The following is a 26,532-nucleotide window of genomic DNA, read 5'->3' as shown; positions in this document are numbered from 1 at the left end:
CTTTTCCTCCACTTTTCATACACTCATTTATTGTGCAAAAATCAGCCATGGTTTTCTCAGCTTTTGGACATGGCGTACATGATTTTATTCTTTTTCTTACTACTGCCTCCATTATATTGCTACACGGTCAAGATACATGATTTGTTTTTTTCCCCTAATTTTATGTTGTAATAATAACATGATTTTGTTTGTTCGTAGGTGTTAATTGGTGTGTTACGAATCCAAGTGTGCCGTTGAGTGTCATCCGCACTCAAGTGGAACATATATGCAGACTCGGAGAAGAGGCTTGCCTTGATATCAAGGCTGGAAGAGGGTGTTCGGATCGTAGCATTTAAGTAGGAAAAATCTTCATACATTTTCAATTCTAATAATAAAAATCGGGGAGCTGTTACTTTGGAGGCAGTACCTATATAACGAGGGCTGATCTAAGTGAGTTAATTAATATTTTACCCCTATCCTTTCATGCTCTACACTCTTTATATTTCATTGCACAAAGCTACGAACTCCAAGTGCTGCATTCCCTCTACAGTTTACACACAACTTGGCTTTTCTCACCAAAATCTTGAAGTTTCACACACGCAAATTCTTACACTACATATAGCATCCCCACCTCAAGAAGTGATGCTGGAGGCACTTTCAGAGCCACATCTGCTCCCCTGCAGTTCCTCCTCAAGAAATTATACCCGAAATTTATAGCCATCCTCTTCAACAGAGAAGACCCTTGTTTCGCCCGGACATGAGAGTGCCCGAGTATAAATGCAGTCCCTGACTGTTGAGCTTCATGCAAATCATGCAACTCTTCCATCATCCGAACGTCCATTTCGGATCCCACGTCGATCTCGGACTCGTTCTCCACAGCGAATCTCACCTTTCTTTGGGGTATGGTCATCGGTTCCATTTCGATGTTGGCAATGCTGTCAATAGTCGGAAATTCAATGGAAACACTCTCTGGTTGTAGGCTGTTGTCTTTCTCGAAGGCTGGTATGGTCCCGATCACCGCGAGGCGACACTCGCTCGATGATGCACCAGATACCGACCCCGAGCCGGCGGTGGCATCTTCTTTGTATGTATCCAAGACTCCATGTGTTTTATACCAGTCATAGCGTATGAAATCCGCCAGCCGGGTAATGAGTTCAGATTCAAAGGAGTCGACGTCTTGGTGTACGTCGCGATATCCATACCGGACAATGCATCTATATGAGCGATGAGTTGTTGGGCCGACACGACCCATGAGGTACCGCTCATCAGGGGGGACGTACGGTACCGGTACAGATTTTATACAGACGAAGACAAGGATTCTGTGGAAGGCCGGGAGATTGGTTACAAACCGGGAGAAATTGGCTGGAATACCAGATGTGAGGTCTGTGAACACAAGCCCAATTCCAGGGACCCGAGCAATGCCTAAGCTAGGACCTAAGGCTAATAGCCATTCAAGAGAAACCTTGTTGTGGAGGTCGTATTCGTATTTCTTGATGGTGGCATAGTGCCAGACAAACATAACCGTGACTAGGAAGAGGGCGAGCAGGATCGGAAGCCAGGCACCTTCAAGAAACTTGATGACGGAGGCGGAGAAGTATAGTAGTTCGATGGAACCAAAGAAAAGTAGAAAGCACAATGCCACAATCGGAGGTTTGTGCCAACAAAGGATAATTACTAGTGATGTTAAACAAGTGGTCACCAGCATCACTGCCATCACGGCCAATCCTGCGGATAAAAATCCCAAGAATTGATAAGATCGGTCCTTATAAAACATGAACCTTTGCATACGAAGAGTGAGGTTTATTCCTACGTACCGGATGCATTCCCCATGTGTTTTATGTCTCGGAATCCAATTGTTACAGCAATGCAGAGGATCATGAGCATCCAGTTGATCTCCGGAATGTAAATTTGGCCATGTATCTTTTCAGACGTGTGAATGACCTTGACTCGTGGGAAGCAACCGAGTGATTGACTTTGGTTGATTATAGAAAATGTTCCACTTATGATCGCCTGACTTCCGACAACCGAAGCGAGTATTGCTACTGCAAGCACTGGCCATCTTACACATTCTGCATCAGAAAGTGAGATCACTGGTATGAGCACGATAAGAACAAGTTCCTAGTCTATTTCACTATCATAATTCTCCACCAAAATGTGCTATTTGCTCAACAAATCAACAGATCGGCACAGTTATTATAAAATTTAAATTTAGTGTTCCATATTTCTTTTTCATGTAAATATAGTTGGCAGTACCTGGAACTGAGACGTAAAAGCCAATCTTGTGAATAGTATGATGATGCTTTGACAAGTAAGCTGCTTGACCCATATATGCCAATATCAGGGCTGGATAAACCAAAAAGGAGAAAGCTATCTGCCAAAGAAAATGCAACATGAGCAGGCATTGCAAACTATGTACAGATCCTTCTTCTACATTTACCCTTTTTTCTATTAAAAAAAAGAATTAATTTTCGAAAAATTTGGTTCAATCGGTTATACCTGAATCGCTGCATATGAGAAATGGCCAAGATCAGCAAACATTGCTTCTGATCCTGCAATATCGCATTTACTGGCATTAAACGCATTATAGATAGAGCGATAGAAAAACAATTACAAACCCAAAATCAAGACGACCGCAAAATACAAGTTTGTAGGACTCCTGCTTCATAGAAAAAACTGCTTCAAGATTCACTGCATACCCACCATAAATAGGAATTTACCTGTAATGCACAAAAGTATTCCACCCAAAGACATCCATCCACCTTTCCTCGTCTTCTTCAAGAACTTAATCATGTAATATGGGGATAGAGCTTGATAAACATGTGGGTTCCAGTGGAAAATATTATACAGGCCAAGAGTGCTGATACATAGTAACCAAGTGAGGACAATTGGTGCAAAACAGAAACCAATTCGATGTGTGCCATAGTGCTGTAGAGCAAACAGGCACACTAGTATGAAGCAAGTGATTGGAACCATTGCATCTGCAAATGAGAAATGAATATAGCTGTAACGCTGATCTGGCTTAAATGATCAACAAATCTAGTAAAAATCTCAGGCGTAAACGGAGAGACCAAATTTATACCATAGAAAAAATCTAGCCACTGAAAATTATAATCTATATCGGGATGCCCACATTTATTGGAGCAATTTGTTGTATAATGGATACATTGATAGCCCAATTTTTCTGACATAACTCGGATGTCATAGGGGTGATTCGGTCGGGAAAGGGGAAATTTATCCCTCGATTACATAAGTTAACATTTGACAGGGCCTTTTGATATGTACTAGATATGTTCAAATGATTCTGTCACCGAAAACCTATCATAAAAATGCAAGTGACAACTGTTCTAGGGCATGTTACAACTTGAAATATCCATTTCATTTCAGACTAAGGGCCTAAAACCATACTTGCGATCGAATGGAATGCCAATAGTCTTTTACAACTGTATCCATGCATAATAATTAAGTTGTTAGTCTCAGTTAATAATGTATTTTCAAGTCCTTTTCAAATGAATGACGAAGATAAGGCATGAGACTTCAGCCACAAGTTGGAGAACCGGTGGTCCCGCTTCTTGGGCCGCATGGTATATGATTACAATCTTGTCCAGGATCATAAACACTGAAGCTTATCACTAGGAGTTTCCTCAGGAAAGATGATAAAACAGCTAACAGGAACTCGATTTATACTCCTCTGCAGGAAAACCTGACTCACATCCCATATTAGTCCAATTTCTTAACGTAATTGGTGCTTTCTTCTAGCTGACAAAGAACATTTATCCTTTCAATAAAAACATTGATATTTGACAATTACATATTTGAATCTATAAATGAACCTAACTCTTATGAAAGAAGCATCTGTTTCAGCATTGACTAATCCTGTCCCAGAAGCCAGACATTGGGTCCAAAAGGCAGACAAGAGTTATGAAACCAAAGACTCACTTGTCAAAGGCGGGCCCAATGGATGGCTATGTAACTTATCTATCTGTAAAAATAAGTTTAGGCTCGCAAACTAGCGAAAACCCTTTTACAAGATAGGGATTTTCTGCTTTTTCTAAACCATTAAATATATTTCAATAAACATTCAAACCAAAATACAATCCTGTGCTTGACAATCAGCTGCCTCGGTTAGAAAAACGAATCAAAAGTAGAGAAGTGGGCAGACGTGAAAACCAAAGAACAAAAAATCCACGAATTTGTAGGTAGTCCTAAGGACCATATAAGAAGAACACACGCATTTGATTCTGGGAAAGATAAACCAAATTATATGGCACAAGGAATCAAAATAAGAATCTTACATTGGTGATGTTCCTTAGACATGGATAGCTCGAGACCAGAAACAGCTGAAAAAACTGCAAAAAAAAATAAAATCACCTTATTATTTCATCAACTTCTTAAGATCACCTTATCAACATAACAGAAGCAAAGTCAAGAAAAGAAACATAATCACCAGATATTGCTGGAGTGAGTAGTCCATCTCCAATAACCATACAAGTGCCAAGTAGAACTAAAATTAGCAAAGCCGTGTGCAAGAATTTGTGCCTTTCCAGCACTGTTTTAACCCTCGAGCTGTTTTTCGTCTCCGGGGGATGCTCGAGTTTGTAGGTGGACAGAGCTTCATCGGCAACTTGACGGTTTGGGAGAAGGCTAACTTTAGCATGCCTGCATATCAGAGAATACAAGGCAAAAGTACCACCTGCAAAATTTAAACATATATAACAGATTTTGCAACATCAATATACTGATAGGATGTAGTTTCATAAGTTTTAATTTTGACAACTATAACTTACCCTCTCCATTATCATCTGCTCGAAGAACAACAAAAACGTATTTGAAAAGGGGAACCAAAGTTAATGTCCAGAAAACAAAAGAAAGAACACCAAAAATCTCTTCGTTTGTGTCTGAGTGTTGAATGTCCTCGGCAAATGTGCTCTTGTACACATATAGAGGGGAAATGCTAAGGTCTCCATATACTACACCAAGACTCTGATAAGCTAATAAAAGTGTATTCTTCCAAGAATCCTTCTGAAATGGAATCAACAATTAACATAAAATAAACAACCACTTAAAGAATGTAGAACTAAAATTTAAAAATATTTCCAAGAATACATCTTAATTGTAATACACTGTAAGGTGCCAAAGAACAGAAGTTTTGAAGAAGAAAAAGACGCGACTGTAAAGTAATATTGGTAAATTCATACCCAAAAACTTTGATAAATGAAGCAAGAAATGGAACTGAACAAACCTTCCAAGTGCTCCAACACTTCCCATGGGAAAGATCCATTTTTCTTGAATGTCAATCTTGTGTTAAGTTCCTGAAAAATTTACAAATTAGCAGCAAATCCAACTGAAAATAAACCAAGAACGAACGCACACTAACAAACAAAAAAAATGTTTAATAAGCTGCATCTGCTATAAAGAAACAAACAACTAAATGCCACCGACTCATAAATCTAATTTCCAACCAGAAACAATTTATTTATTTATTTTTTAAAAAACAACCAAACATTTGCCGACTTCTGAGTTAAAACCCATTTGGCACACTCATGCCTTCTGCATTCTAGCAAAGTGACAATTTTGCACTACGCAAGAAAAAGGAACGAGGAAGCTTGAAAGATCACCAAATTTTTCCAATCAAAAATCATGTAGAAAATGTGAGTACCAAACGAATTGAAATTCCAAACTAATTCCATTTCTTCTGCATTTTCTTTCTTTACGGTCAGATAACAAGGAAGCACCTCAAGTATAACTACCCTGAGCTAATATAAGCAAATCAAGAAAGCAATACGAAATGTGCTACCCCAAATCAGAGCAGAAGGCAAATAAACACACTAAAAACTCTTGCAGGTTCAATATCAGAATTCACTCATGGAGTTGCATTACTGTAAATAATTGTTAAAAAAATATATATCTTGATATAACACACAGGTACAGATAGTCAAATACAGTGAAGAAAGAAGGAATGTACAATGAGTGTGACAAGAAAACCAAAATCACATGATTCAACGACAATTGCATTATCATATCCGTCACGCTAACTTGAGCCCACAATAATAAAGGCGATTTAAAGGTCATTAATATATTAATTTCATATTCCGGCTATATACACACACATACACACACAGTACATATATACAGTATCGGTTTGTTTATCTTCTTTTATTTCGTTTCTTTATTTTAAAGAAAGACTGACATGACATATTCCTACCAACTTTAAGGAATGGAAGTTTTTTTAAAAAATTTTTGGGTAAATTTACACTTCGAAAGTAAATCCGGGAGCTATTTTATTCAAGAAAATGCCCGCATTTCAATGCCCGATAGAAACGCCTGAATGTATATTATGGAACAGCCTGGATTAGCGGAGAGATTTGTTTATTCACAGATACAAGTATAACCTGTGCTTCTTATTTAAACACCAAATCAAATCAAACACAAACTTCAATCACTTCACATTGTGGAGAGGTGATGAACAGGCTGAAGAAAACGTGCCCATTTGGATTGAATCAAGAAAAAATGTGACCATTATGAAATATTGCTCTACTTTTTCACCCCCAAGAAATCGATTAAAATGCAAACCAGCTCGAAAGTTGAAAAGGGCTCGATCAAAGTGTGAAGCAAATGCCATCACTTTCATAAAAATGTCTGTTTCCCCGTCAGTTTTTGCTACCTACTTTCCAAGTTTAAAATGGCAAGAAATAATGGGACTGAATCACAAAAAAAGGGCTTAAACAAAAGCAGGATTTTTCGGAAAAGTTGGAAAAACAAGAGTAATTTGAGTGTCGTTTTCGTAGGACGCAGCATCACGTGATTGTACATGGACCCCTACTCTATCAACGTTTTGTACATTACTAGTATAACCCACTTCTTGCTTGAATCATTTTCACCTCATTCTCATCTTTTTTTTAAATATATATATATATTTTTCTTTTTTATGATTTCATAGATTTGTTCTTTCGAAATTCGAAGGTGGTATCCTCTTTAGTGTGAAATCAATCAGCGTAAAACAAGTGAAATCGCGTTTATTGAATGAATCTCAAATTCATACATTTCAATTGTATGAGCTTTTTTTTTAAAATTTTGTTAAAAAAAAACTGATTAGTGATTACGAGATCTGAAATTTATCTCTAATATATAATAATCTGAGCTAAAAATAAATATGTTTTTCTATTTATTATCATCGTATATAAATTGTTTATCGTTTTAATTTGTCTCATTAATAAAATGGCTACTAATAACAAAAAAAATAAAATTATTGATCGACATTATAAATTTATAACTTATATAATGGCTGAAATTGAGATATTAAAAATTTAAATATAATGTCATGAAAAAATATTTTCTAGAATGTCGAGTTAAATTATATATATATATATAATATTAAATAAATTGAGCTAAATGATCTATATTTTTAAATGAAAAAATAATAATTTCCATTAGTAACTCAAATAGAAGATTTGTTTTACAAACTGATTTGTGATAGCATTTAACATAAATTTTTGTCATATAACCTAAGTTATCCTATCAAAATGCCAATAGTGTTTAACCGGCAAAAATAGAAATATGTACCTCCGTCAACTTGTTCCCGTTTTCGTCTCATGCCAAACTTTTTTGCAGTTTTGTTTAATTTGCAAAGCACCAATTAAGCTTCAACTATGGATGTTTTTAGAAATCAAAAGTATTACCAGGCAAATAATACCCGAACATTTCACAACTTTAATGTGTCCATGTGACATTAAAGTTTATTTTCAGTTTAACCGGTGCATATATAATTTATCATATAATTTTGATATCATGTGTTTATTAGTAATTTTCATATTTCTCTCTATTTTCTTATCATCGTTCTCTAATTTCTCCTTATTTTATCTCAAAATTCACGCCTGTTTTTTTCCTCGCTTGCAATTTTTTTAACTTTTTTTATTCAAATAATTTAAAACCTGCTTCCACGTGCGCTGGTTACTATTTACTAATGTTTTTTAAGTTATTAGAAGTTTTTGAAAATTTATGGTTCTACTTGGAAAAAAAGGTTGCCAAGATATATTTGAATAAACTATTCTCAAATCAAATATTTTAAAGATGTTGATTTCTATTTGATATTAAAGAATTTTCATCGTTATAATTTTAAAATATAATTTAATATTGTAAAATTATTTTATCACTCTAGCTATATTAAAAAATGGAAAGAAAGAAAGGACACGGCTTCGAATTTCGACTAGATATTATTCCGTTGAAATATTATTTGTTACTTTTTTTTTCATCTTTTGTGTTTGTATAAATGCATTAAAATGCGAGTCTGTATTATTTTTTTAATGATGTGAGAATCCACAACTGCTATTTTTTGGTGCGTACTGATCTCGGATTAACGCAATAGCCTGCAAATTACGTTAGTCAGGTAAATCGAACAAGGTAAACATAGCGCGACAGACTAATCCAAGAAAGATGTTGGTAAAGAGAATGAGTTTGTGTGTTTTTCGAGTCGGCTTATAAAAAAATATTTGATTTGTATTCATATTTATTGAATTCGAGCCATGTTTAAACCTTTTTCTTAGTCGAATTAGGGTCAAAATTATATTGTTTTATATTTCAAGAGTCTTTTGTTTATTTATTTTACGGTTAAAACTCTTGTAATTTATATTTCAAAGTCTTAACATAATATAAGTAAATATATTTCGAGTCTTTGGAGCAACCATTTGAATAGCTAGTCGTACTGAGCTGGAACATATCTAATTCGATCCAAATTCAAACCAAAATTCATTATATTCAACTCGATTGGATTTTTTTCACGAATCTATGTTGAATTGGCTCAAATATAATTATTTACTCAAATTGAAGCATATATTTGAAACATAATGATATCTTATTATTATTATTATTATTATATTGGAACAATAACTATGTTACAAATTTGGGGAGTGGGCCAATCGATTGGGACGTGTGATAAATCGAATGACCCATTGCTGTCGGCTTCCTTAGCTTTGGACTCAGGTGCATCTGTTAGAGCAGACGGGCTTGGCCCAATATATTTTGCGAAGTACTTGGGCCGAAAGCCTTATAAAAACTTGTAACTTAATTTTTTTTTAAAATAGTTGACCCTGAAGGGTATCCCATCCCACATGAGTCAGAGGCTCATTGACTCATGCGTGGGTTAAATCGAGGGATGTGCATGAGCGACAGGGACATGAGGGAGGGAGAAACATTGCCAATCCCCAGAGCATACACCCACAATATTTCAGCAGAGAATATGCTCCACACGAGGATCGAACCCAAAATGCTAGAAAATTTTTTCTCACATCACCTCAGGCCTTACCAACTCGCCTATGCTCATGTGGGCTGTAACTTAAAATTTTTGGTAATATCTAGGTTCCGTTTGGACATATATTTTAAAAATATTTTCGTATTTTATAATTGAAAAAAAATTAAATTAAATATGTGTTTGGATAAAAATTTTGTCAAATATTTTTGAAAATTAGTAAAAAAGTGTTCTTCAAATATAGTTTTTAAAGAACATTTGAGATGTTGTTTTAGATGTTTTTAGAATTAAACTATAGAAAATAAATATGATCAAAATTACTTTTGAAATGTTAAAATATTTGTATAGAATAGTCGTCCAAACACATATTTATTTTTAAAACATTTTGTAAAAAGTTTTTTAAAAATATTTTATAAAAATGTTTTATAAATACATGTACATAGTCTCTCTTGATGACCGTATTTCTGTCCCAAAATATATATCCCTTCCTCACACAAAGTTAGAAACTCAAAAAATAAGTGCTTTCATACAAAATTTTGCTACACACACATAAATTTTATGGTAAAATTTAATCTAAATTCAAACGATCATATTTACTAGTGTCTTTAAAAATTCGATATGAGCCCAACGGTTTCGGACCACAAAATCAATCGCACCTAAGTGCACGCATGACATGCCAAGATTTACTACTTGTAAGTTGTATATATCGACTATCAAGAATCCGATACAAAAAGTTCTCTCCTAGGGCTTCCGGTGAAGCCGTTAGTGGGAGTTTTCTTTCCTACCCTGGTGTAGGTTTTGTCTTCTAAATATTTTGGTTGGATTGGGTACTTTCAAAAGTGAATAGAGCGTTTATCAATGGACCCAGATGAAGTGACACGATTGGTTAATGCGCTCAAGCTTTCAACACCATCAACTGAAGATCTACCAATTTCAGTAGAAAAAGAAACTTTATTGATCGGAAAGCAACGTATGGGCAATTGCTTGGTGGCCAAAGTCTTTTCCCACAAAGGTATCAACCGAGAGGCTTTTGTATCTCAAATCCCCCGTATCTTGCAAGCTAAAAAACATATTGAGATTGGAGCCCTGGGGAATAATTTGTTTCTGTTGGATTTTTCGTCTATGCAAGACAGAAAGCGAGCTCTCACTGGTGGCCCCTGGAATTTTTTCCGGAACATGCTTATATTTCGGGAGCCAAATGGATTGCAGACCCCGAGATCAATGACTTTCAACGAAATCTCGATCTGGGTACAACTCTACAATCTCCCACTGATTTTTAGGCATAAGGAGTTCCTTGAGACACTTGGCAGATACATCGGGGTTGTTGAAGAGGTGGATACGCAAGATAATGGAATTGCTATGGGCCATTTTGCTCGAGTTAAGGTTAGTATTGACATTACTAAGCCTTTGAAGCAACACATTAGACTTAAAGTTAACAGGGAGGCAGAGGAGGTGATTGTAATATTGTCTTATGAACGATTGCCGGATTTTTGCTTTAAATGCGGACACCTTGGGCACTCATTCAGGGACTGTGATATGGAACTGGCAGAGAAAGGTCAGTTGAGCTATGGAAGCTGGTTGAAAGCTCCTCCTCGAGGAGGGGATGGTGCTAAAGGGCGCCACTCCTTACTGAATAGGTCATCTAGTAGCCAGAAGCGACTTTACCCTCATAGTCCTGAGGAGGAATCTATCGAGAAAGGAGGCGGCGCCTCAGTTGGAATTGTTGAACAGAATCAAAAGGCTATTATTGATACGGATCAGTTTGAAAGTTTGAAATCACATGGAGACATCAATAAGAAGGCTGAGGGTACTGATAAATCACATGACCGAGTGATTATGGATCCCTTACAACAGCTTATTAGCCTTCCTCTCTTGGGCGAGATTTATACCTCTAAATTGGAAGGAGAAGAAACTATAACAGGGGAAACTCAGATATTCCAAATTCAAGGCATAAACAGTGATGTGGTTACGCACAATAACGACCTGAAAAGATGGAAACACATTGCAAGGGAAAAGAGATCCCCTCACGACACAAATCTTAATCGGTGCGTCCAAGGTCAAAAAAGTTTAGATGTTCATATGGAGATACAAATAGGTTTTTTCAAATTTCCTAAAAAGAGAGCTTTGGAAGATGCGAAGGTCAGCATAGAAATGAAATTAACGACGTAGGTTGCTAAGCAACCCCGCCGATCTCAATGAGTTGTGTTGTTTGGAATGCTCGGGGGCTTGGGAACCAACGAGCATTTCGTGATCTAAAGCGACTTGTCGCTGAAAAGGACCCATCCCTCCTTTTTCTATCTGAATCGAAAATGAGGGATTTTTAATGCCAATGGTGGAGACAAGTTTTAGGTTTCTCTGGTATGTTTGTTGTGAACTGCTCTGGCAGGGGTGGAGGTCTTATATTATTGTGGAAACATCCGTTAACTGTAACTATTCTATCCTATTCACTCGGACACATTGATTGCATTGTTCAACACCTCGAGAAGAAATGGAGGTTCACTGGTTTTTATGGTAATCCGGAGGTGGTTCATCGACACCTCTCTTGGGATCTATTACGTCGCTTACATGGTTTACAAGAAATCAAGGGATTGTCATGGCTTGTCGGCGGAGATTTTAATGAAATTGTTTTGATTCGGAAAAATTGGGGGGGAATATGAGGCCATTAAGTCAGACACATGATTTTAGGGATGCACTTGCTGATTGTTCTCTCCAAGATTTACATAGTAGTGGTGAATTTTTCACTTGGGTCAACCGAAGGAAAGAAGGTGATCTTATTTTCGAACACCTGGACCGTTTTGTTGGTTCATTTGCATGGAGGATGTTGTACCCAACAGCCAGAGCTCAAACATTGGAATTTTATCATTCCGATCACATGCCTGTACTATTGGAATTTGGATCAGCGGCTTTAAACAGTTATTATCATGCTCCAATCCTTCGATTTGAATTACATTGGGCTTCTGAGCCAGATTGTGCTGAGATGGTTGCTAAGGGATGGAGTTCGCAAATAGCCTCTCTAAACTTATCAGATCGCATCTTTAGATGTAAACAAATCCTGGGGCCGGAGACCGATTCCGTCATCTTCTGAGGAAAATAAAACAAAAAAGAATTGAACTAAATCATTTGAAAACTCATGAAAGGTGGATTCAGTCCGAACGCCGTATTCAGATTTTGGAGAAAGAGATTGAAGCCTTCTCATCCAAGGAGGAGCTCTATTGGAAACAACGAAGTAAAGTTAGTTAGTTGGCAAATGGTGACAGAAATACCAAGTATTTTCATGCATGTGCTTCTGGTAGGCGTGCAAAAAATTTTATTCGTGGGCTGGTTTCAAGGCATGGGGATTGGTGTTCCGATAAAAGCAGTATGATAGAAATAGTGGTGGATTATTTCTCAAATCTATTTATGTCTAATGCTCCGTCGATCCAAGAGATGAACAAAGTACTTGAACAAATAGAGCCTAAAGTTGACGAGGGGATGAATTTGATTTTATGTGCACCATTCTCGGCCGAAGAAGTAAAGAAATCTTTGTTCGACCTGCACCCAGATAAAACTTTGGGTCCTGATGGAATGTCAGCTTTCTTCTTCCAGAAATACTGGCAGATAATTGGTCATGAAGTGACTACGGAGGTTCTGAAAATTCTAAATGATGGGATGCCTCTTTATGATTGGAACGAGACCATTGTCACACTAATTCCTAAAATCGGTAACCCTATGACCATGAAAGATTTTCGGCCAATAAGTTTGTGCAACGTTTGCTATAAAATTGTTGGTCGAGCATTGACAAACAGACTCTGTCCTGTGATGAAATCTACAGTTGATGATTTTCAAAGTGCTTTTGTCCCTGATCGATTGATTACAGACAATATATTGCTGGGTTTTGAGGCTCTTCACTGGATTCGAAGCCGAAAAAAGGAAAGATAGGATATGCGGCCCTAAAGCTTGATATGAGCAAGACTTATGACAGAATAGAATGGACCTTTTTGGAGCAGATGATGAAGAAACTTAGCTTTGCTCATCTTTGGGTTGAAAAAGTTATGAGATGCGTACGTTCAGTCAATTACTCCTTTTCAATTAATGGAGAGATAGCTGGCAGAGTTACCCCAGGTCGAGGTTTACGTCAAGGTGATCCCCTCTCTCCCTTTCTATTTGTATTGTGTGCTCAAGGGCTATCCTCTTTGCTCAGCTCTTTTGAATCTCAGAAACTGATATCAGGTGTTCGCATAGCTAGGTCTTGCCCACCAATCTCCCACTTATTCTTTGCAGACGATAGCCTTATATTTTTTAAGGCTAATATTGAGAAATGTAATGGTGTCCGCAAATGTCTGGAAATGTATGAAAAAGCTTCTGGGCAGCTAATAAATTTCGATAAATCCTCTTTATCCTTTAGCCCCAACACAGATGCGGAAACAGTGGATATGCTCAAATCAGTGCTCACGATCTCTCTTGCGCAGGGACATGAAGTTTATTTAGGTCTGCCAACTTTTTCTCTTCGGAGAAAAAAACTACAATTTTGGTACCTTATTGAACGAGTGGTGAAACGTTTGCAGGGGTGGGGCAACAAGACTTTATCTGCTGGGGGAAAAGAAACATTAATCAAATCAGTAATCCAGTCTATCCCGACATATGCTATGTCATGCTTTCGGATACCAAAGGAAATTTGTGCGGCTATAGAGAGGGAATTCGCTAATTTTTGGTGGGGTATGAATGATGGGTGTAAGAGAATGCACTGGAAAACATGGAAGTCGTTGTGTGTGCCAAAATGTTCAGGTGGAATGAGTTTTCGGCAATTGGAAGCCTTCAATAAAGCTCTCCTTGCGAAGCAAGTGTGGAGAATAATCATCAACCCTGGCTCTCTGGTGGCTAGGGTTCTCAAAGAAAGATACTTTAAGCATCAAGACATTATGCAAGCTACGATCGGTAACAACCCATCGTACATTTGGAGATCTCTCATTTGGAGTAGACATCTACTGAACAAAGGGCTTCGCTGGCGTGTTTGTAATGGTGAGACAATTGAAATATTCCATGATCACTGGATCCTGGGAATTCAATCATTGGGCCGGCCATCAGAACTTCAGCAAGGATTTGAAAAGGTTAGTAGTCTTCTTGTGAATGGAGTGTGGAGTGAACCTTTGGTGCGATCTGTTGTTCCTTCTTATAAAGTTCAGGAGGTTATGGAAATCCCTATATCTCTTAGGTTGAATGAGGATTCTAGATACTGGTACAATGATCCTAAAGGCAAGTACTCGGTGAGAGATGGGTACAAAATGGAAATTGGGTTCTATGATCCTCCTGCCCATAGCTCGAACCAGAGGTTAATGAGTTGGTGGAAATTCATTTGGTCCTTATCGGTTCCACCTAAAGTTCGAATCTTTTTGTGGCGAGCAATGTCTAATATTATTCCCACACAAGAAAATCTGCTGGCACATCATGTTCCTGTTTCTGCCTCTTGTAAACTTTGCCACTTTAAAATTGATTCTACCTGCCATAGTCTTTTCTGGTGCCCAATGATTAAAAGTTGTTGGAAGGTGATGATGTGTTATCCAATTCTCAAACAGTTAAGGGGTATGAGTTGTATTGATATAGTTATGCGGATGAAGGCAGCGTTAAACATACAAGAAATGGAGATCTTTGTGATGCGTATGTGGGCTTCTTGGAATTTGAGGCTCAGATTACTTCATGGAAAATTTAACAGTCAAGCACCGTTTGAAATGGACTGGAGTTCAATTTTTTTGACAGATTATAAAGAAGCTCGAGCGTCGATGAAATCCGAAGTAGTGAAGCCACTCAAAGTTCTTATTGGAGGTAGCCAAAGAACAATGAATGTTAATCTTAAATTGGAAGTTGATGCTTCAGTCAACTATGATTCTTGCAATTACTCGATTGGTGGGTTGGTGAGAAACAATGAGGGCCAGATTTTAATTGCTTTTGGAAAAAAAATCAACAAGCCACCGTCTGTGGTTTTTGGAGAGCTAGTAGCAATAAGGGAAGGTCTCAGTATTGTGCAGGAACATGGATTTGAAATTCAACAAATCACAACCGATTTTCTGCTGGCGGTGCAAGTAGTAGCCAACCCAGCTGAGGATTACAGTCATTCTGGTGTAATCGCCTTGGAAATTCGGCTAATTCTTGATAGTTATCCAAATATTAATCTTAGCCATGTTAGAAGATCATATAATATGGTTGCACATGAAATTGCTTGTTTTGCTATTTCTTCCCCTTCTTATTTCGTTTGGAAACCTGAGAATTTTTCTTTTTGGTTGATAAATCTTGTATCGAATGATGTTATTCATTTTTGAATAAAATATGAGGTTTATTGTCAAAAAAAAAGAATCCGATACAAAAATTTTAAATTTCATATTTAATTTCTTTGAAAAAATTAAAATTTGCCATCATTTTCTATTAAAAACACCTTATTTATTCGTACATTCCCCCTTCTGCAAAAATTTTTCGGCCCAACATTAGAATTTTATTTTATTTGGCCTTTTCCGTTTTGATGGCCCCCTTTCTCCTATATTAATTGGTTCCACACACTATTTGTAGGGTGGTCGATCTTTTTTGTTCTTAGATTTTTCGTACGTATTATATATTATTAAATGACAAAATTTTCATTTTATATATGACAACGTCCATGAAAATCAACGCATGCACCATTATTGAGTCTACTATTGGTTGATTGAATTTAATTTCTTGATATATATATATATATATAGCTATAAAGTAATATATATATTTTGTTGCAACACGCATGATTTATTATGTAATTTAAGAAATTTCGTGCCACGTGACATCACATAATATAGATATTTCAGTACTTCATACGTAATAATTGAGGTCAAAATTCCTTTTTTTGATTGTGCGAGTAATGTTCACATGTTTTCATGACTATCTATTTAGTGACTTTTCCGACCTTTTGTAAAATTGAGACCGATCAAGTAAAAGATTATTTTGGTGGAGGAAACGTGATTTGGGAACAATAATTTGGAGGAGAGTTTGTCAATATTGTAGCTTTGCTCGCACACGTACGTGCATGAATATTATGTGTCTCGTCACTCTTGTCGATCAAATAATTTTATTAAAATATATATGACCCGGAAAAGCAAGCATTTTTTTAAAGATAAGTGATTTTATCTAGTTATGTATAATGTACATATTGATGTGATGCATTCAAGGATGGAATTCAGGACGTTTTTTTATCTGTTCCTCTCAACTTTATCCTATTTCTAGTATGTTGTCCTTCACGTTAATTTGTGCAATAATCATTCTTTTTCTAAATAATTTATCCAAAATTTTATCTCGTCTGATAAAAAATCATTTTGTCTCCCTTACTTGAATTTTTTGACTTTGTATGATATTAGAACATGCATGTAAGTTATTGGATTTATATTATAACTTAGCAATCTAATGTCGCTTGCAAATAATATGTGGATCAACCAATTTGTATCAGACAATCTTGGCATGATATAATGTACAAATTAAATCACAACACAATCCTGTTGATCTAACACTTATCTGATATTTTTATTCTTATCAAATAAATTGTAGATTTTTTATTTGGTAATACTGGAGCACGTGATGTGTTTTTCAAACATCTCACGTGCATAAAAAGATAGACCGTTGGATCTAGCACATGAGAAGTGCATATATGCTAACATCGACCTTACCATGTCTTTCATTAATTAGTAGTACAGTAAGGTTATTGTTTGGTGCACTTGATGAATTTGGGATGAGTCATAATTTAGTATATATATATATATTCATCTCATATTTGTCTCATTTTTAGTCATTTCAATTCATCAGTTGGCATGTGATGACATTATATGTGGGTTGATTGAACATCTCTCTTCACCTACGTGAAGAATGTATGATATAAATGGAATTTTACAATTCTATCATTTGACAATTGTGGTTGGATGTTAATTTATTTGTGTTTGGTAAGGATATTATTTAAGATATTATAAAATAATAAATACGATAATCATATAAGTTAAAAACATGCATACTAAACAACAAAATATTATTCATCTATATTAGGGATACAAACGAGTCAAGTATCATACTATTCGAGCTCGACTCAACTCATATTTTGTCTACTCGAACTCGATTGAGTAATTAATTTCAAACTCGAATTGTGTATATTTCGAGCTACTCGAGCTCAAATTCAAAAAACTCAAAAAATAAACATATATATAAATAAATATGTATATATATATCGATATTATAATACTAGAGCTCGAGTTCGATTATAAATTCGAGCTACTCGAGCTCGATTATAGATTCGGGCTACTCGAACTCGAAATCAAGCTTGAGTCGTGCTTTAACCGAACTGCGCTCGAATTGTTCATGATCCGTAGCTGGAAATAGAGATGAAATAAGTACCCAATAAAATAATGAGGTAAGTAAGTTGGCGGACGTGGATTGAGAAAATAATAATAAAAAAAACAATACTATCTCTTTTTTTTTTTTAAAAAAACAATAATATCATCATTCATCGTGATTTGAGCTTTCATTATAAACGAATTAAATGAAGAAGTTAGTATTACTATTATCGAAGATTTTTAACATGCATGAAAATACAAATTAAGAGAGTTAACTTATCTTTAATATTTATGGTAGAGAATTAGGAAAAAAAAATTGATTAAAATATGAGGAAATTCGTAGTTGGAAAATGTTCAAATTAAATACGTTTAGAGAAAAAAAATTAGTTAAAAACCTATAATTTGAAGGGCTTAATCCTTTATGTTCGACTCAAATCCCTAAAATATCACGCGCAACACTAAAATGTAGCTAGGGGAAATATAACGTATCGAATGAAAAATCGTATATCGCACCAAAAATTATGATTTAAACTCGAATCATTTTATTTTAGAAATTTAATGCCCGGTCTATTAAAAATTTGGACTAAACTCAATATACAAAAAATTAGAAATAAATGAAGATTACCCGAGCTATAGCCCAGGTAGAGCTTAATGTGGCTCCGCCCTTGCGTATAACTGGCATACCGATTATACTTGTAGTAACCCAGAACCCATTTTAAGATAATAATATGTTAAACATGATTAAGGGTTGGTAATTAATCAATTTTGGAGTGTTATTGGACTTCGGAAGAGAATATGGGCTTTTGACTTTGGGCTGGATCGGAAGCTCCGATCCCAGCCACTTCGGAAGCTCAGCGGAAGCACCGAGATCGGAAGCTCCGATCCAGGAACGGAAGTTCCGATCTCCAGCTGCCAGCAAAGCTCGATGACTCAGCCAAGAGTTTTGACAAGTGTTGATCGGAGGCAAGATCGGAAGCTCCGATCGTCGGATCGAACGTTCCGATCCCGGCGTGTCATGCATGCAAAGCGTGAGCTGGATCGGAAGCTCCGATCCCGAGATCGGTGGTTCCGATCCTGGCCAGAAATTTTGCCTATAAATAGGGCTTCCCAGATTCATTTCTAAATACGAATTCCGAGTTTCCTTCTTCAGTTATATAGTGTGAGATATACATTTGAGGGCCCTATCGATTATAATAGAGGTTCTGGAATAACCAAGTTGTGGTTATAGTCATCCAGGACTAGCGTCTCCAAAGGGCTATCTACGGACGAAGGTATGGTTCGGGAATCTATTTAAGTTTTGGGAGTACTTATTAGCTTAGTTAAGGCTTATAGAATTTCTGTAGTGATACGGTGAACTTTTGAATATAGGCTTGGAACCTAGGATCCTATTATACTTGAACTAGCCTAGAGGTACGTACACATTGACTGAGATTTCCAACGAGTATACATGTTTATATGTTGCATTTATTTGACATTATCTATGGCATGATATATGAATTACCGCTTTCTATATTCATATGTCATGTGCATATACACGTTGAGCCTATACCTTGTTATACCTGACTATAGAGCCGCTCAGCTCTATATTCGATAGTCTGTCACTGAGAGTACCGTGACGGAGGGGGCTTTTATGTCTGTATACTCTGGTGTACTAGACGAGTGTGGTTGCACCCAGAGGTTGATCCGTGCGGTGGCAGCACTCATGTGGCACCGATACTAAGCATGACTTTTCAGATGACCCTTTATCAGTCATCATGTTGCATGCATTATATACATATGTTTACTCATGTTTATGTACTGGGCGTTAGTGCTTACGTCCTAGTTATTATCTTGGACACCCTATTCCATGGGGCAGGTCGTAGGATGGACGGAGCTGGTGGTTCAAGGTAGGATTAGGGAGCAGGCCTTGAGGAGTTAGTTATACAGCAGGATTCGATATAGATGTATAATGTTTACTTTTAAGTATTTCGATATGGTTGTATCACTACTGATGAATAAGCTTGACACTTTTATACTAAGCTGATATGTAATTTATGGTTATGTTTCCGCACGTTTTACTCTGTTAAGTTATTTTGCTGTATTAAGTTTAATGCATGCTATTAGTTGTCAGTTAGTAGGTGATACCATGCAGGGTCACTACATTTTTGGTATCAGAGCATGCTTAAATTTTGGGATTTAGAATTAGTTTTGAGTAATTCTTGCGCATTTAGGATTTTAATGTGCAATTCTTTTCAGGATATGGCTGACGAGAGTCACGGTAGTGTTGGCCAGGGAGGTGGTCATCATCATCGTCATCACCGCCATCATGATGATCAACATCCTCATCATGAGGGTAGACGTCGCTACTCTATTAATAAATTCATGCAAGTAGGACCGAAACCTTTGGTGGAAGGCGAGAATCCTGAACAAGCAAGAAGTTGGATGTCTAAACTCGAGAGTACTTTTCGTGCTTTCGATTGTACTGAGGATCAGACACTGAAAGTTCTAGAATTTGTTCTAGAGGATCGAGCACGTTTTTGGTGGGATGCCAAAGCTTCTCAGGCACGTACTGAGAGAGGACAGGTGACTTGGGGAGATTTCTGTCAGCAGTTCCAGAAACTGTATTTTCCTCCAGCTGTTCGCCAAGCACGATCGATGGAGTTACTTACTCTGAGGCAAGGATCAATGACTATTGATCAACATCAGCAACGATTTCTTGATCTGCTACCTTTCAGTCCTCATATTAATGAGAGTGATGCATCGAAGTATGATCTCTTTCTACAAGGTTTGAACCAAGATATCTACTCACAGGTTGTTGTCTGTGATGACCCAGTATCTTATGAGACTTTGGTGAACCGTTGCCGTCTTGTGGATACCAGCAACAGGCGTGCACAGTTGTTGATGCCAGCACAGATTAGTGGATCATTTGAGCCGAGAGCTCAATTTGTTATGCAATCTGGACCTACGTCTTCTTCTACTCCTACTACTTCATCTGGATCTCGTGGTTCACGAGGTATGTTCCGTTTTGGGAAGAAGAAGAAGAAGGAGGAATTTTGTAGTCACTGTGGAGGGAAGCATCCTGCAGCTTCATGTCGGAGAGCTACTGGTGCATGTTATATTTGCGGTCAGCAGGGACATCTGCGAAGAGATTGTCCTCAGCGCATGGGTTCTGCTAGTGGATTGGGATCACATGTTGGATCTCAGGCTTCTACTTTTCCACGACAGCAGCCAGCACCACAGAGTTCTTCTGGTTACCGTCCCCAGACTCAAGGGCAGGTATTTGCTCTGTCTCAAGAACAGGCTACTGAGGGAAGCGATCGCATGTTGGCAGGTACCTTTTTGTTATGTGGTATTCCTGCACTTGTTTTAATTGATACTGGAGCATCGAATTCCTTTATTTCTAATCGCTTCGTTAAGAGACATAGATTACCTTATGTATCATTAGATATGGATTTAGTTGTATCTACTCCGTTGGAGCAGGAGGTAGTAACTAAGCGTCTAGTGATGGGTTGCCTTCTAGAGTTTGAGGGTAATACGTTATCGATCGGCTAATTTGATGATATTAGCGATGACATATTTTGACTATATTTTGGGAATAGATATGCTGACTTTGTATCATGCTACTGTGGATTGTTATCAGCGTCTGGTACAGTTTTATCCTGCTGAGGGTGATAGCTAGTATTTTTATGGTGAGGGTGCGCGACCTCCGATGCCACTTGTTTCGGCTCTGAAGGCATGTCATGTCTTAGAGTCAGGTGGGGAGGGCTACCTCATCTATGCAGTTGATATGTCCGCGAGTAGTCCGGGTATTGATCAGCTATCGGTTGTCAGCGAGTTTCCTGACGTATTCCCTGATGAGATTCCTGGTTTTTCTCCGGTGCGAGAAGTTGAATTTGGTATTGATTTAGTACCAGGAACTACGCCTATATCCCGCGCGCCTTATCATCTAGCACCTTCAGAGATGAGGGAATTGAAACAGCAGTTATAGGATCTGCTTGATAAGGGATATATTCGTCCGAGTGTTTCTCCGTGGGGAGCACCTGTTTTGTTTGTCAAGAAGAAAGATGGATCGATGCGATTGTGTATTGATTACAGGCAGTTGAATCGTGTCACCATCAAGAATAAGTATCCTTTGCCGCGGATTGATGATCTATTCGATCAACTACAGGGTACTTCTGTTTACTCCAAGATAGATGTAGTGACCCGCAATTAATCAAGGTAATTAAGGTAATTAATTACTAAATTATGCCTAAATAGTCCAAGATAGATCGGACGGCCCGAAGAGGAGTTCGGAGGATCCGAAATGGATCGGAAGCTCCGAAGTCAGGATCGGAAGCTCCGATCGAGATCGGAAGCTCCGTCGGTAGGATCGGAAGCTCCGATCTGGATCAGTGTATACGTCATCGGTTACGTCAGCAAGGTGAAGTCATGGCTGACGTAATATCGGGTGATCGGAAGCTTTTAAGGGGCGATCGAAAGTTCCGATCATGATCGGACGTTCCGATGAGGGATCGGACGTTCCGAACGCCGTCTATAAATAAGGGGTCCGAGCCCTCATTCTGTGCACCGATTTCCCCTCTCTTCTCTCTGATTCCTAAGCCTTCTAACTCAGATCTAGGGAGATATAGGCATCCTATGGGGAATCCGGAAGTGGCTTAGTGATCTAGACGTCGTCGCGGAGCTTTGGCCTAGTTTTGAGGCTATCGTCAGCAAAGGGCTAACGACGGACGCAAGTATAGCTTTGGCATCCTAAAAATATTTAGGAGTATGCAATAGCTTAGTTAAGGCTTTTAGAGCGTTTATAGTAATGCATGGACTTTTGCATGTGTAGACGCAGTAGAGAAGACTTGTAGGCTTTGGACCTAGATGGGTGTGCTAGGAGTTGACCTGCAGTGTTAGAGGTACGTAAGTACTGACCGAGATAGCTGGCATGATATTTATACATATGTGTGTGATGCATGATGTATGTGCTGTATTGGCTATGTTTTGCTGTTTTTAGCATATGCATATGTTTTTACGGAGACTGCATCGGGATGATGTGAGTCATGACCGTTTCCATCAGTCAAGGCGATTCTTCCTGAGGATTCATGTCTTAGGAATATACGAGTACCACGCGGAGTCGCTCTCTTGCCCGGTACTGTGTATTCCAGGCGCCATGAGTAAAGTGATTTAACCCTGATTTTAAAGTCATGTGCATGCTCATATTTGTATTTATATCATTGCTTCCGTATTGAGCGTTCTAGCTCACGCCCCTGTGTTTGGGTATTGTGTACCTTGTGACGGGGCAGGTTTGAGGCTGGACGGTCCCGGTGGTTCCCAGCAGGGTTGAGGTTGCTACCGTGCAGAGATAGTTTGTTAGGGATTCTGATACCCTAATTTCGATTTGGTTGTATAAAGAATTATACATTGTTTCTATCGTCGGTTGTATTCTGCCGATTGGATTTGTTGTACTTTGAAATTTTCCGCTATTTAACGCTCTAATTATTATTGCTTGCGCTAATCACTCTGATTAGGTAGTGGATCCGGGTAGGGTCACTACATTCATTGGTATCAGAGCGCATTGCAACTGGGAATTAGTAAAGCGGATTTTAAGAATTGTCTGTTGTTATTGACAGATGGCAGATGATGATTACGAGAGTCAGGCTAGCGGTGGTCGTTGGGGTGATCCACCAAAGAGACATCACCGTAGACATCATCATGAGGATCATAGGCGTTTTAGTATGAACCGTTTTCTTCAGATGGCTCCTAAGCCATTGGTGGGTGGCGAGGCTCCTGCAGTTGCTGAGGACTGGTTGGAGCATATGGAGAGTTGTTTTCGGGAGTATCAGTGTACTGAAGCACAGAAAATGGAGACTTTAGCTTTTGTTCTAGAGGGAAATGCGAAGAGGTGGTGGAGAGCTACTTCTACTCCGTTTATTGCCGCCAGGGGTACCGCTACTTGGGTTGAGTTTAAGTCTTCCTTTGAGAAGCATTACTTTCCTCCAGCTTTGCGTCAGACGAAGGCAAGCGAGTTGCTGAGTTTGCGACAGGGTACTATGACCATTGATGAGTACCAACAGAAATTCTTTGAGCTTCTTTCTTTCAGTCCCCATATTGCGAGTAGCTCAGAGACGATGCACGATCTATTTCTTCAGGGCCTTAACCCTGACATTCATCAGTTGGTTGCCGTGGGCAGAGAGAGGAACTTCGAGAATTTGGTGAACAATTATCATCAGGCAGAGGACAGTCTGCAGAGGAACAGGACTTTCGGATTTTCTACATCCAGACCATCTAGCTCTTTGGGTCCAAGGGCCCAGTCTTTTAAGAGACAGGGTGGTACTTCTTCTTCTTCTTCCGGATCTAGCGGTGTTCATCGTTTTGATGATTCACGACGTTGTCGTCAGTGCAAACAGAAGCATCACCCAGGACCGTGTCCTCATATCACTGGTGTTTGTTTTCAGTGCGGCCAGGAGGGTCACATGAAAAGAGATTGTCCCACTTTGGCCGGTACAGTGAGTGGTTCGGGGAGTGTTGGTGGTTCTCAGACCACTATCTATCAGCCACCACAGTATCAGCAGCAGCCTTCGCAGCACCAGCGTCAGCAGTCGCAGCCATCGCAGCGACATCATTCTCAGTCTTCTTCGAGAGGATAGTCATCGCGCCCGCGTGCTCAGGGGCAGGTGTTTGCGCTGAACCAGGAGCAGGCTCAGGCAGACAGTGAGAACATGATTGCAGGTACTTTTAGTTTGTGCGGTTTTTCTGCTTATCTTTTGATCGATACTGGTGCTTCGCATTCATTCATATCAGCTCGGTTTGTTAAGAGGCATAGATTACCTTTTGTTTCTTTAGACGTCTTGTTAGCTGTTTCGACTCCGATGGGTCAGGAAGTCTTAGCTAAACGTCTTGTTTTGGGTTGTATTTTGGGATTTGAGGGACATCTGTTGAGCGCTAACCTGATGGTTTTAGCGATGGATGACTTTGATGGTATCATCGGGATTGATCTTCTGACTTTGTATCGAGCGGTAGTGGATTGCTACCAGAGAATTGTCCAGTTTCGCCCCGAGGCTGAGGATGCTTGGTATTTCTATGGTGAGGGAGCGCGACCCCCGATGCCAGTGGTTTCTGCTCTGAAAGCCCGACGTGCTTTAGAGTCTGGCGGGGAAGGCTACCTGATCTATGCGATTGATACATCCTTAGAGGGTCCGGACATGGAGGAGATACCAGTAGTCAGTGAGTTCCCGGATGTGTTTCCCGACGAGATTCCAGGGTTACCACCTGTGCGAGAGATCGAGTTTGGCATTGACTTATTGCCAGGGACAGCGCCGATTTCCCGAGCACCGTACCGATTAGCTCCATCTGAGATGCGAGAGTTGCAGCAGTAGTTGCAGGATCTTCTTGATAAGGGCTACATTCGACCCAGTGTTTCACCTTGGGGAGCCCCGGTTCTATTCGTCAAGAAGAAGGATGGTTCGATGCGTTTGTACATTGACTATCGTCAGTTGAACAAAGTGACTGTAAAGAACAAGTATCCTCTCCCACGGATTGACGATCTGTTTGATAAATTACAGGGTACTACTATCTACTCCAAGATCGACTTGCATTCTGGGTATCATCAGTTGCGAGTTAGAGACGAGGATGTTTCAAAGACAGCATTTCGTACTCGATATGGGCACTATGAGTTCTTAGTGATGCCATTTGGTCTGACGAATGCTCTAGCTGTTTTGATGGATTTGATGAACAGGGTTTTCCGAGAGCTCTTGGATAAGTTCGTGGTAGTGTTCATCGATGACATTCTTGTGTATTCTCGTAGCATGGATGAGCATGCCTTTCATCTTCGTACTATTTTACAGACCTTGCGAGAGCATCAGTTGTATGCTAAGCTCAGCAAGTGTGACTTCTGGATTGACCGAGTTGTGTTCCTTGGTCATGTCATTTCTAGAGATGGAGTATCAGTGGATCCTAGCAAGACAGAGGCTATTCTTAATTGGTCGCGCCCGACGACAGCATCTGAGATTCGTAGTTTCTTGGGTTTGGCCGGATACTACCGTCGATTCGTGGAGAATTTCTCTCAGATAGCCAGGCTTTTGACACATTTGACGCGAAAGGATGTTTCTTTTGAGTAGTTTTCCGCGTGCGAAGACAGTTTTCGAGAGTTGAGACGTCAATTGATGACTGCTCCAGTACTATCCTTGCCGACTGGATCTGGTGGTTTTGTAGTCCACACCGATGCTTCTCTTCAGGGTTTGGGGTGTGTGTTGACTCAAAATGGGCATGTGATTGCCTATGCCTCTAGGCAACTAAAGACTCACGAGGGGAATTATCCCGTACATGATCTAGAGCTTGCAGCCATTGTCTTTGCTCTGAAGATATGACGTCATTATTTGTACGGTGAACGATTCCAGATTTTTACTGATCATAAGAGTTTGAAGTACCTGTTCACTCAGGTAGAGTTGAACATGCGACAGCGCCGTTGGATGGACTTGCTGAAGGACTATGATTGCGAAATCAATTACCATCCAGGATCTTCTAATCCGGTTGCTGATGTGCTTAGTCGCAAGATTTATTTGAGTTTCCTTCGTACCAGTGCAGTGTCACGAATGGTCGAAGAGTGTTGTTCCTTGGGTTTCACTTTCAGGCATAAGAAGGAACAACAGGGAGTTCGTGTTGCGTCTGTGCTTGCCGAGCCAGCCTTGTATAGACGTATTCGTGAGGCACAGGGTGTTGATCCCAAGATTCAGAGATTAGCCCGATTCACTGAGGGTGAAAATTCAGCTGGTTTCCATTTTCAGGCGGATGGTTTGTTGTGTCTTTCTGGTCGTGTGGTTGTGCCTGACGATTCCACACTTAGAGACGAGATCTTATCGCAAGCTCATCATAGTAGGTTCTCAGTACATCCTGGCAGCATGAAGATGTACAAGGATCTACGTACTCGATTTTGGTGGAAAGGAATGAAGCGCAGCGTTTATCAGTTTGTGTCCCGATGCCTTGTGTGTCAGCAGGTCAAGACGGAGTATCGTCGACCCGGAGGTCTACTTCACAATC

General features: G+C 39.0%; 1 protein-coding gene across 7 annotated transcripts; it reads right to left on the bottom strand.

Moving 5' to 3' along the window:
• Nucleotides 1-321: 321 nt before the first annotated feature.
• On the bottom strand, nucleotides 322-6,640 carry LOC140863377 (potassium transporter 2). 7 transcript variants are annotated; one of them, XM_073266757.1, is made up of 10 exons: nucleotides 6,550-6,640; nucleotides 5,219-5,288; nucleotides 4,764-4,998; nucleotides 4,424-4,669; nucleotides 4,272-4,325; nucleotides 2,697-2,957; nucleotides 2,476-2,528; nucleotides 2,233-2,350; nucleotides 1,794-2,048; nucleotides 322-1,704 (listed from the first exon to the last, which is right to left on the bottom strand). In XM_073266757.1, exons 2-10 carry the CDS (start codon nucleotides 5,255-5,257, stop codon nucleotides 587-589), a joined length of 2,379 nt encoding a protein of 792 aa, XP_073122858.1. In that variant the 5' UTR covers nucleotides 5,258-5,288; nucleotides 6,550-6,640; the 3' UTR covers nucleotides 322-586. The 7 variants fall into 7 exon arrangements, with proteins under 7 accessions (XP_073122858.1, XP_073122862.1, XP_073122861.1 ...); XM_073266761.1 differs by lacking the exon at nucleotides 6,550-6,640 and adding an exon at nucleotides 6,369-6,387; XM_073266760.1 differs by lacking the exon at nucleotides 6,550-6,640 and adding an exon at nucleotides 6,231-6,249.
• Nucleotides 6,641-26,532: the final 19,892 nt, after the last annotated feature.

The sequence above is a fragment of the Henckelia pumila genome, chromosome 4, assembly GCF_033568475.1.
Source record: "Henckelia pumila isolate YLH828 chromosome 4, ASM3356847v2, whole genome shotgun sequence".
Lineage (NCBI taxonomy): Eukaryota > Viridiplantae > Streptophyta > Magnoliopsida > Lamiales > Gesneriaceae > Henckelia > Henckelia pumila.
The sequence above is the reverse complement of the archived record's forward strand: the minus strand, read 5'-3'. Positions and strand labels throughout refer to the sequence as shown.

Excerpts from the sequence above, each read along its gene's own strand:
- LOC140863377 (XM_073266757.1), bottom strand. The coding sequence starts at position 5,257 with ATGGATCTTTCCCATGGGAAGTGTTGGAGCACTTGGAAG. Across the intron at positions 4,670-4,763 it reads AGCAGATGATAATGGAGAGG|GTGGTACTTTTGCCTTGTAT; the intron begins GTAAGTTATAGT and ends TAAATTTTGCAG. Across the intron at positions 2,351-2,475 it reads TCTCATATGCAGCGATTCAG|ATAGCTTTCTCCTTTTTGGT; the intron begins GTATAACCGATT and ends TTTCTTTGGCAG.